This window comes from Physeter macrocephalus, chromosome 16, assembly GCF_002837175.3.
Source record: "Physeter macrocephalus isolate SW-GA chromosome 16, ASM283717v5, whole genome shotgun sequence".
Taxonomy (NCBI): Eukaryota; Metazoa; Chordata; class Mammalia; order Artiodactyla; family Physeteridae; genus Physeter; species Physeter macrocephalus.
This window is the reverse complement of record NC_041229.1, coordinates 18,679,330-18,691,372: the sequence shown is the minus strand read 5'-3', so window position 1 is coordinate 18,691,372 and position 12,043 is coordinate 18,679,330. Positions and strand designations below refer to the sequence as shown.

General features: G+C 49.9%; 1 protein-coding gene across 14 annotated transcripts in view; it reads left to right on the top strand.

The window, feature by feature from the left end:
- NCAM1 (neural cell adhesion molecule 1) overlaps positions 1 to 12,043 on the top strand; it is a 334,870-nt gene that overhangs the window by 293,159 nt on the left and 29,668 nt on the right. For 11 of the 14 annotated variants that reach the window (XM_055091543.1, XM_055091548.1, XM_055091549.1 and 8 more), the window contains 8 exons: positions 423 to 573; positions 904 to 1,088; positions 1,440 to 1,536; positions 1,845 to 2,015; positions 3,640 to 3,771; positions 4,892 to 4,906; positions 9,318 to 9,365; positions 10,958 to 10,999. In XM_055091543.1, coding sequence (XP_054947518.1) covers positions 423 to 573; positions 904 to 1,088; positions 1,440 to 1,536; positions 1,845 to 2,015; positions 3,640 to 3,771; positions 4,892 to 4,906; positions 9,318 to 9,365; positions 10,958 to 10,999 — 841 coding nt within the window. The remainder of the gene's footprint in view (positions 1 to 422; positions 574 to 903; positions 1,089 to 1,439; positions 1,537 to 1,844; positions 2,016 to 3,639; positions 3,772 to 4,891; positions 4,907 to 9,317; positions 9,366 to 10,957; positions 11,000 to 12,043) is intronic. The other 3 variants (XM_028501398.2, XM_055091546.1, XM_055091547.1) reach the window with 1 other exon arrangement.

Below are 12,043 nucleotides of genomic sequence, written 5' to 3'. Positions count from 1 at the left end.
CTCAGCGGCCATGGCTCACGGGCCCAGCCGCTCCGCGGCACGTGGGATCCTCCCAGACCGGGGCGCGAACCCGGTTCCCCTGCATCGGCAGGCGGACGCGCAACCACTGCGCCACCAGGGAAGCCCTGGCTTCCATTTTAGATGTGCCAACCAAATCGTCTTGGGGGCCTTGGTTGTCCTTCTCAAGCCAATCTTGGCACATAGGCTAGGCTACTTGGGTAAACTGAGTCCCATTTTCTGTTTGGGATGCACCCAAGTTCCCATAGTGCTCTCCGGAGCCTCCTCGCAAGTCGGTACCTAAAGCGAGACTTAGACATTGGCCCAGAGAGCAGAGAGCTGTGAGGCTGGTCGCAGACAGTGATGGCCCGGTCTCCTGGCCCCGCCCAGCCCCGGGCCTGACGCTGTCCCTCCCCTCCTGGCAGACCCTGGACGGGCACATGGTGGTGCGCAGCCATGCCCGCGTGTCGTCCCTGACCCTGAAGAGCATCCAGTACACAGACGCTGGGGAGTACATCTGCACCGCCAGCAACACCATCGGCCAGGACTCTCAGTCCGTGTACCTCGAAGTGCAATGTGAGGAAAACGGTGGGAAGACAGGGGGCAGGGAGGGCCGCGCAGGGTCAGGATGACAGAGGGAAACGGCTGCCAGGACCCGGCCCGTGGTGGTTGGCCCCTGGCCATTTCAAAGCTGTGTCCCCAAGGCACCCCTTCACGCCATCCCCCGGCTTCTTACAAGTCTGCGTGTCTCCCTGTGCAGCTCATGGGAAGTGACCCCGATCTCTGCTGTCCCCCGGCACCAGCTCGGCCTCAAGGCGTGACCAGCTTCCTGGTGCCAGGAGACGGAGTGGGGGGAGGGGTCACGATCGTGGCAGTCTTCCTGAGAGCTGTTGTCCTTCTTTGCAGATGCCCCCAAGCTTCAGGGCCCTGTGGCTGTGTACACTTGGGAGGGCAACCAGGTGAACATCACCTGCGAGGTGTTTGCCTACCCCAGTGCCACAATCTCGTGGTTCCGAGACGGTCAGCTGCTGCCAAGCTCCAACTACAGCAATATCAAGATCTACAACACCCCGTCTGCCAGCTACCTGGAGGTGAGACACAGGGGCAACGGGCAGGGTGGAGGAGGCACCGTTTGAGGATGGGCAGGTTCCTGGATACAGCTAACATCTTGTCACTTGCTTCCCTGGCACGTCCTGAGCAGGGGAGCCACTGGCTGAGGAAGAAAGTGAGCCTCGGCCCTCTTTCTCTCCCCGGAGCTAGATTGGGGCCTGGGAGGCAGAGTGTGCCTCTCCCATGATCCCCTTTTCTGTTCTCTCTGGGTTAAGGCTGGGCTGCAGCTTTACTGATTCTATTCTCTACTAATTTTTGTTCAATAAATAAGGATCTGAGGTGGGGGCCGTTCCGTGGGACACTCGTAACTCAAGAGCTCCTTCTTTCTAAAGGTGACCCCGGACTCTGAAAATGATTTTGGAAACTATAACTGTACCGCAGTGAACCGCATTGGACAGGAGTCTTTGGAATTCATCCTTGTCCAAGCAGGTGAGCACCCCTTATGGCTGCACCACCCTCACCCTTGCCGGCCCTTTTCGTGACCTTCTGTGATGACAGGAGCATGGGAAGAAGAGGTGGTGAGGGTGAGGAGGCTGGGAGCTCTGGGGGCTTTGAGGATCTGGACATGGGACACGTTGGGAAAGAATTGCATGGTGAGGTGGACCAGAAGGAGACAGGATATAGGCGACAAGATTCCCAAGAGTTAAAAGAAATGGGAGAGATGTGTTTCATGATTGGGAGTTAGATCCTGGGCCAAATCAGGCTCACCTGAGTCTCCGTATATGTCCTTTCCACAGACACCCCATCATCACCATCCATCGACCAGGTGGAACCATATTCTAGCACAGCACAGGTGCAATTTGATGAGCCAGAGGCCACAGGCGGGGTGCCCATCCTCAAATACAAGGCTGAGTGGAGAGCAATAGACGAGGAAGTATGGCACTCCAAGTGGTATGATGCCAAAGAAGGTAAGTTGGAGAGTCCCGGTTTACTTTAGAATGATGACTCTGGGCACACGCTCACCCCTTGCGTTCACCAGATGCTGGCACCCTGACTGCCCATTTGGGTAGGGTGCACACCACTCCCCAATACTGAGAGAGGCCAGATGCCACCACCTGCCGTCCTGTTGATGTTCCTATGCCGCAACACCATCACCGGCCCCCCAGACTTAGGGTGTGGTCACATCTCATGTAGAGTTATTGGCCTTCTGCCCCCTGGTACTTCAGAACCTGGTTCTCGTGACCCTGCCAGGATAGATGAGGCCAGCTCAGCCACGTGCCAAGCGGAAGCCCTGCTTAGGTGCTGAACACAACCAGAGGAGTCCAGTCCACCCCTGCTCTGCATATTTGGGTTCCATGTGCTTCAGGTTCTCTGCTCTCACCCATCCAGGCCTGCTTGGGTCTATTCAGGGACTGGCCTGTAATTAGCCAGATAAGCAGAGCCAACAAGACAGGTCTGCTCTTAAGTCAATCCTATGATATATTTCCAAACCACAGATTTGAAAAATAACCCTTGGATGACTGCAATTTGAAGTCTCTGAGCTCGGATCATCTTTCCCTGAGGACTGAATATATTTATGTCGAACTCTCCCTTTGGGGTTTAATTCGAATAACTCAGTGAAGTAGGTTTTGTTTCTGTAGAAATTTTTAATCCTGGAAATAAGGGTAGAATTGGGAGTGGGCTAGGACACGGTGTCATAGCAATTCAGAGACATCTTTCAACCACGTTTTACTGAGTATTCATCCTGCCAGGAAGCTCCTTTCACTCCTTCAGCTTTGGGGATGGCTGGGAGGACTCTCTGGGTAATCAGGATTAGAGCTAGAAGAAAATGATCCTTTACCTCCCTGACTTCCCCCCTGAAACCTCATACCAGATCTGTGGTTTTTTTTTTCCTAGTTAACTTTTTTATTGTGGTAAAATATATTTAACATAAAATGTATTATTTTTACCATTTTTAAGTATACAGTTCGGTGGCATTAAATACATTTATGTTGTTGTGCAACCATCACCACTGTCCATCTCCAGAACTTTTTCATCATCCTAAGCTCAATACCCATTGAACAATAACTCCTCATTCCCTCCTTCCCCCAGCCCCTGGCAACCGCCATTCTACTTTCTATATAGTTGACTAGTAATAGTCTCTGTATAGTTGACTCTTCTAGGTACTTCATATAAGTGGAATAATACAGCATGTGTCCTTTTGTGTCTGGCTTATTTCACTTAGCATAACGTCCTCAAGGTTCATCCATGTAGTGTGTGTCGGAAGGTCATTCCTTTTTAAGGCTGGATAATATTCCGTTGTATGTATCGACCACATTCCTGTTTATCCATTCATCTGTCAGCAGACACTTGGGTTGTTTCCACATTTTGGCTGTTGTGAACAATGCTGCTGTGAGCATGAGTGTACAAATATCTATTCCAGTTCCTGCTTTCGGTTCTTTTGCACATATATCCACAAGTGGAATTGCTGGATCAAATGATAATGCTGTGTTTCACTTTGGGGAAACCTGCCCTGCTGTTTTCCATAGCAGCTACACCATTTCACCAAAAGGCTTTTCCTCCTTTGTGACCCTTTTCGTATTTTCATGACAGCCAGCATGGAGGGCATCGTCACCATCGTGGGCCTAAAGCCCGAGACAACGTACGCGGTCCGGCTGGCGGCCCTCAATGGCAAGGGTCTGGGCGAGATCAGCACAGCCTCCGAGTTCAAGACGCAGCCAGTCCGTAAGTAAAGCCAGCTGCGCAGCCTCTTCCCCTTGGGGGCAGGGGGGACCGTGAGCGAGCCCATCCATTGTTCAGATGACAGCTTTTTGTCTTTCACATCCCTCTGCTTACAGTGGCCCCAGCTCCTAGTTCTCTCGCCCACAGTGATGGCTGATACCCAGTCCCTTTGTCCTCACTTTCTTGAAGGGCTTGGTGACACCATCATAGCAGCTGGTCCAGCTTGTTAGAATAACAGCCGGGGAGGAAAACCACTAACACGTGTTATTGAAGACAACAGGAAGAATCACGGCAGCATGGTAGGGAGGGATTTGGGTAGATTTGCTTTTTGTCACCAGGGCCCTAAGCAGCAGGTGACCTGAAGGAAGACAGTAAAGCAGCGACAGTTGACATAATTAGTTGTGGGATTTTTGACGCAGCAGAGATACTCAGTTATAGGAAAATGGAGCCTGCTGTAGGATATATGAGCAGCAGCGAAAGCCCAACAAGGCAAAAGGGAGAAAAATGGCCTCTGACGTTCCTATGCCTCCTCCCTTCCCACACCCGGAGCACAGTCGGGGTCTCCCTGGTCAAGGCCTCTTCCAGGAGTCGCTTCTTCCTGATCCCATTCAGGGTTGCAGCTCTGTTTGTCTCCATCACTCCCTGTTTCCTTAAACCAGGCATGCCGTACTTTTCCCTCCCTTCCCACACGTAGCCAGGCTCTGGGTGAGCCCTTGTCTAGTTCTATCCCTCCACAGACTGGAGTTCCTGCCCTGGGAGAAGGGTGAGTCCATCCGGGTGAAGAAGATGCTGTAGCACAGACTCCCCCAGTGGTCACAGAGCTCCCTGGGCCCTCTCTGACTCCTGGGATTAAAAAGCACACGGGGGGAATCCTTTGCTTTCTTCTCTCTGAAGCCAGGGGCCTGGGAAGTGATCCCCTTACCTCTTGCCAGAAGTAGAAAGCCTGTCTCATCTTCCTCGTACAGGAATTGCTTCTTTCTGGATTTGAAGTAATTTGATAATTTGAGTTTCCAGCTCCGTGTGTGCTGCGGATCCTATTCGTTTCTTTTACATCTTATTTTTTTTTCTTGGGTCTGTCTCTTGTCTTTTCTTTTCGTCTGTGTTCCATCCATGGGATATGCAGATAGCCCTCTTCCACGTAAGTGCCTCTTCATACCTCATTACCTGTTTCTATAGCGTTAACATCTGCTAGTTCTAGTTTTTAATTGAGTTCTGGTCCCTTTTGTCCCCTAGAGGCTGAAGTAGATGATATCGTCCGGGCCCTAACCACACTGACCTTAGTCTACTTGTGCTCTTGTTAATGTCCGTAGGTTACTCCAAGAGGCTAACACTCGTCCTGTTTTAGAGCATGCAATTTTTGTGTCTTTTGAAATTGTGTTATTTATTAATTTCTGTGTGTGACGATTACCCTGTGGCAACATTTTGCCGAGCCAAGCGTGGCGGAGGTGTGCAGAGGGTCTCTGAATAACAGGCCACAGCACCGTCTCACCTTTAGCGGGGTTGCCAGAAAAGTGACCACAGCCTCGCCAGGCCTCTGTTCAAAACCCCTTCATGGGCACAAGAACCCGGAAGGATTTTCACATTTGCTTTTAGGAGGTGAAAGAACTGAGCTCACTGCCTCTCCCTTTTCTGTCTGACAGGATGGTAGCTGAAAGGTTCTAAGGAGAATGGGTAGGGGAACCTCGTGCAGCAGCAGCTGCGGTTGTAAAGAGCAGCATGAACTTTCGTTCAAATCACGGGTACATACATCCTGCAGGGGAGTTAAACCCCCAGTTCTGGTCAACTCTGTTCTCTAGCACTATGTTACTTGCAACGTGGATTTCCATGTTTGGGAAAACTGACCAGCTGCTTAGTAGCTCTACTGCCAAGAATGCAGAAAGAGGGTGATTCTCCCCAGGAAGGACACCCTAATCGTGTAAGCTGTAAACAGTGGATCTGGCAGCAGGGGGAACAGGAAGCACGCTTGCTACTCCAGGAACAGAACTGTGGTCTGGTCTCAGCCTGCACAGATGCCCCCCCAAACTTTGCGTCCACTGAGGCTCAGCTTCTTCCAAGGCTGAGCTCAGAATGGTGGAGGGAAGTCTTAAGCTGCACACTCTTTTTTGCGGTAGGTGGGCCTCTCACTGTTGTGGCCTCTCCCGTTGTGGAGCACAGGCTCCGGACGCGCAGGCTCAGCGGCCATGGCTCGCGGGCCCGGCCGCTCCGCGGCATGTGGGATCTTCCCGGACCGGGGCACGAACCCGTGTCCCCTGCATCGGCAGGTGGACTCCCAACCGCTGCGCCACCAGGGAAGCCCTGCACACTCTTTTCATAAAAAGCTCCTAGCTCCTGAAAGGCACTCAGGGAAGCTTATCTTTTTGAAATTTATTCAGAAATACTGCAGCAACAGCAGAAACTAAGTAGCTCAGTGTAGGCGTTCTGAGATTTCGAGCAAGTGCTAAATCTACTGTCTCAGCAGAGTTGGTTCCTGAATGAACCAGTTCTGGAAGGATTCAGAATCGTGTGTTGGGTGGAGCTGACGGCTAGGACTGACAGCTGTGTGCTCTGGGCTGGCAGCTCAGCTCTGCCCTGAGTGCATTCAGAAGGCATGAGGGCATCTTCCTCCTGGATCTTTTTAACCTGGTCTTCGGGTGTCCTCTCCTCTGGATTTAGCAGTGAACGAAGGCCAGCTTAGTTATATGCCAGAGAGGAAGGCTAGGGTCAGGCCTCCTTCTGAGTGTCTAACCAGTAACGGGGTTTTGAGTACTGAATCGGAGGAACTGGGTCTTGAAATTCAAAGGTCATAAGCGGTTTTCATTCACTGGCAGCCCAGCCTTTGTTAGGGTGAGAATTTTTATAGAGAATTTTTTTTGTTGTTTTAAAAGCCAACATTTAATTTTTTTAGAAGAGGAGACCTCTAGATTTTCTTGTTTGTTGTCTGCCAGTATGAAGATGGATAATTAACCAAGATTCCAAGAAGTCCTTTGGAAAATGGTGGGGTCAGTTCTCTATTCCAAGTCAATCGTGAGTGATACAGCAGCAGGCATTGGTAGTGTCATGAAAGGTCAGTTTTCTCAATCACCTAATAAAAGTATGGTTTAAAGAATTAAAAAGCAAACTTCTTTTAGATAAAGAGAATGTGGCCCAGTTTTAGAGTTGAACATGCCTTTTTCAAGGGCTTGAGCGGGGTAAGAGAATATTATGCTCTCACTAAAGTTGGTTCTTATGGACTTTCCTTGCACCCTCATAGCCTTCCTAGAGTTGCTGAAGTGAGGATGTCTGCCCAAGGGGTATCCTGTCGTGCCTAGAGCCATCCTGAGAAAAGGTTACAGTTGGTAGGAAGACGCCAACGTTTGCCACTGCCAGAACAAACCCCAGTTATTGCTGCTAGAAAATGAGGATAAGTTTTAGGAAGGACCTTCTCTGAGTTCTCACTCCCATTTCTTGAAAGACACAAAGGCTGTGTGAACTTGAGCAAGATCAGCCATCAGTTTAGCTGTGGGCTTACACTGAGCCCAGGAACCAGGGGTGTTGGTTTCTGAAGCTGACTTATCTTTGCCCACGGACAGTGCATTACCCTGCTGTGATGTCGGGGCGCAGGTGCACAGCCTGCTCCTGTAGCACTGGAGGTAGGCGCTGGGTACACCCCATCTCCAAGGAGGAGACAGTATAGGGTCAGCAGGGGCTGGCACCCGGGACAGATTCAATGCTGCCGGCCCCTCCGGGTTGGGAGGCGTAGGGGAGAGCCATTCCTCAGCACTTGAAGTTTGTTGAAATGTCTCAATATTAGTGTTGCTCTCAGGGTTCCTTAATAGACTACTCCACATCTGGGGGCGTGAATATGTCAAAACAGGGATGAGCAGGTGAAACTAGCCAGTATCTCAAGGACTCCTGCTTCGGAGCGGCCCAGTTTGAAAGCCGGGCTTACCTGTTGGGAGGTCCCTTTGTTTCTGTGAAGGCAAAGGAAGCTGTGGCTCCAAAGGAACAAACGGAATTCCAACCTGGGAAAAAGTCCCTGTTTCATGTATTTTTAGGCCAGGTGTCTGCGTGCTGCCAAGAAACTCATAGGTGGAAGGCTCACAACCTCTGTTTGCCCGGAGAGGGGCTGCTTTCCTCTCAGAGCTGCTAAAGCCCTAAAGAAATGATGTGACAATTTATTACGACTCTTTCCTCCACGAATGAACCACACGCCTTCAGAATCTCATTGCCTGAATGTTACCTCTTCATTTGCTTCTGTACCATGAAGCGACGTAGACAATTTCTTTCCGGGTATAAAGGTCATAAGTGAGTCTCTACTTTTTAAAAGAGGCATCTTGAGACTTTTTTGTTTTCACAGTTTGCCCCCTAGATGGCCCATGGCAAGTATAAGTTAAAGCATTGTAATATATTGTGGTTAAAGCACACAAAACCCTATCCCTTTGCCAGAATGATATGGACAATTGTGAAAACAATTAGAGCCAATAAATAAATAAATAAAAAGGAAAAAAGGAGAGAAAGATACACTTTTACCAGAATTAACCAGGCTATCCAGTCATGATGAGTTAGTAGCATGTCTTGCTCTGATTCCAGAGACATTGTACTCGATGGTTTAGTGAGGTACCCTCATCTGGAAGGTACGAGAAAGACAGAACCATGAGTGTCAACACAATGTTGGAGATACAGTGATGTTTTTCCAAATTTTTATACAGCTCTCAAAGGGGACCATGTTTTGTGATTGCTGATGGGACAACTTCTGAATATTTGCCAATGAAAAACTAAAGATCCATTCAGTGTCCAAAACGTCTCGGACGCACCATTTTAAAGGTTCTCCATGCAGAAAGTTGGTTAGCATTAACTTGGTCAGTCCCGGCCCCTCGAACATTCGCTTTCTCTCGAGGGCAAGAATAACACTCGATGTTAATTTGCTTTGCCCTCTGTGCACACAGCAGCATCCAGAGCATCACATTTCACAGGGTTTGGAGGGCAGCAGTGGCTGTCATACCATCCAGATGCCAAACCGTCCCTACCTCACCCAGTCACAAACATTAAGGAGGATAGTTGTCTCTGTTTCACTGGGACCTTCAAATCAGAGAGTGAGACACACAGGTTTTGCTATAAATACGTGCCATCCACGTAGGTATATGCCTATATATATATATACACATGAAGAGGTAGGTAATGGCAAAAACAAAGTGCTTTTCCCCTTTTCTGCTGGTTCACCTTAAGCTGGGGTCCAAGTTCCCTTCCCTCCTGACACCTGATCCTATGGAGACAGCTGGTCCTGCTGAACTGGCTCTTTGTTTTCAGGCGGGGTTGGAGGCCTCTGCAGCTGTTCCTGGCCCAGTCCCTTACCTGAACGGCAGGGCCTGGCAGGCGCACAGGCTCAGGGTTTGAAGTCAGAGAGGCCCTGCTCTCTGCTGGGCCGCCGGCCACCTGTTCTCATGCATGGGGCTCTCCTTCCCACTTATAACTCGCTTCAGCTTCTCTTACTGACACCCCCGGGTTGCCTCTTCCATTTTTCCCTTCAGTATCTGTGTGCCTCAATGATCTTTTTTTCGCCTTTTTTTTCACCTTCATTTTTCTTTCCTCAGCGGCTCCTGCTAGCACTTCCACCCCTGTTGCATTGTCTCATCCAGATAGTGAGTATCATTTTCTTCATCCATCTCCCTGCAGGTTGCTTGCTCTCTGCCAGCCACAGTGGGTCTGCCTCACGTTACCTCCCTTACCAGGTGATAATCCCACTTTGTTGGTGGAGAGCAGCACCGGGTTTTAGAGAAGCAGATGAGAAGTAGGCACAGGTCCGCTCAGATTCACGGGAGACGGCTCTCCCCGCAAGAGGAGGCGAGTGGGAAGCGTGGCTCTGGACAGAAAACCCCGCAGACAGGCTCCCTGAGGCTGTGGCAGCCCCAGCCCTGTCCTCGGGATTCATAGTGGGCTGATTATTTGGAGAAGCCAAAGGAATATCCCAAGAAAAATGTCTATTCTGCAGGGTCATAAGAAATGTTTGGGTTATTGTGTTTTCACCCTTCATTTTAATTGGCATAGTTGGATTCAGACATTGAAATTAGATAGCGAGGTCTGTAGCTTTTGCTTTCTCCATAAATGCATATATTTCTCGTAAATATTTGTGGGAAAAGAAGCAGTGTCTGCTTGCAGATGTGCCTGGCCGTAGGCACTTAGGCACATTATTTAACCCTTTACCAGGGAGCCTTGTTTCTTCTCCTCTATAAAACACGAGAAGGAATCGTACCCCCGCCCCCGGCAAATAACAACAAACCTGGCGTTTATCAAGCTGTTTGCCCACCTAGGAGCAGTGCCAGTAAGCCGGTCGTGGTGTCGCCTGGTCAGTCTCAGGCTTTGTCCCCCTGCCTGAGCCTCACTCGTTTACCACCTTATTTTGTTCGGCTGCCCTGCCCTTTTGTTCCCCTGATTCCCCTGGCGTAGGGAGAGCTCCAGGCCTCCCACTGTCCGGAGTTATGAACCCAGCACTCCGAAGGGAAAGAGCAGAGGCAGACAGCTGCTGAGTGAGACCCTGGTGTCACGCCAGCATGTGCTCAGAGCAGCAGACAGTGGGGCTGCTGGCTGACCCTAACCCCTTGGTGCCTCAGAAGCCCTGCACCTTGGGTGGAGCCTCGGGAGTGATTCAAGCCCCAAGCTCAGAGCGCTTTGTGGCATCTACTTGACTTGGAAGGAAACAAGCCCGCCTACCCCACGCACTGCTCTCCAGGAAGTGGACTCTGTAGCAGCAGGAATTCAGGTTTGGGGACCAGGTTCAAATACCAGCTCCACTACTTCTGTATATAACTCCATGACCTTGAATGAGTCACCCCACCTCTCCGGACCTCACACTTCTTATCTCCCAAAGGAAGGATAGATTCTACCTACTCTATAGGTATTTATGATAATGAAAGATTAAGTATGAAAAACACAAAATACAGTGCCCAGCACGTAGTAGCTGGAATTCATAGTAAGAGTGAGAGTTATGTTACTTCTTGCTGCGTGAGAATAATTTGTCAGCAAAATCACTGATCATCTCTTTAAAATACCTACATTCATATTGATAAATCAGGGAAGAAGGAAATGAGCGAATACCTGCTTCACCATCTCTTTTTTCTTTATAATAGTGCCTTAATATATATACACACACATAGATATGTATTTATAAATTTAATTTATCTCCGTTCCCTCTTTCACCTTTACTGTGCCCTTTCCATCCTTCATGTTTCCATAGCAACCTGGCCTCTTCCTGGCCTTACCACCACCAAACCATCTAGTGAGTACAGAGCTTAGCTGCCCTGGGCCAGACTGCTGCTTGTGGCAGAGCCGACTCCTGGGTCACAGTGCTGTCCCTGGTTCCCCCCCGAGTGCTGAAAGCAACAGTTGTGCATGCACGGAGGTTCCTTGCCTGGTGTGGGTCCCTAAGCATGCTGTCTGCCTGGACAAGAGAGCAGACCCAGTGTCACCAAAAGAACTGGGGTGATTCTTGAAGAAAACTCTGTGCACAAGGAGACTTTTCCAAATTTACCCACAAGTTAGGAAGCCAGAAAATGATTAGAGAAGTGCTGAGGATACAAAAGGAGAGCATCTCGTCCCAGCTTTCATTGTCTCTCCCCCTCACACACACACACACACACACACACACACACACACACACACACAGGCTAAAATAGAATAGCTAAAAGACTGAGAACAAGGAGGGAAGGAATAGAAGCTGGCTGCCCGGGGAAAGGGAGAGTGTGAGGAAGGAGGGAGCCTGGCTAAAGTAGAATAGCTAAAAGACTGAGAACAAGGAGGGAAGGAATAGAAGCTGGCTGCCCGGGGAAAGGGAGAGGGTGAGGAAGGAGGGAGCCTCTGCTCCCTGACAGCGCGCCCTCCTTTGCCTCCTGCAGAGTGTGGAAGTGTGTGCCCCGAGCACGCGGGGAAGGAGAGGGGCTTCTAGCCTCCCGCGTGCTAGAAAAATTATGGCCTCAAAAAGCATAACCAGGCTCTGTCAAGTTTGTGTGCTGAAAGTCTAGATGAAAGTTCTGGAATTCATCTCCTGATGGCCAGACTGTACCATCTTTCCCATCACGGAAAACGTTACACTTCATCACAATCTGTAACATGTTCCAAGCTAGTCTTTATAACGCTCTAATGATGTGGGCTCGTGTGTCAGGCCTTAAAGTCCCTGACAAGTCAACTGGAACGTGCGTGTGTGTGTCCACAGCTGTGTGCGAGTTTTAAATTTTTATACTCCTTCTGAGTGCACAGGAGAAATGACGTGCGTCCCATTAAGGGTAGTCAGAGCAGACGGCAGAAGGCAAGAATGCAGAGTACA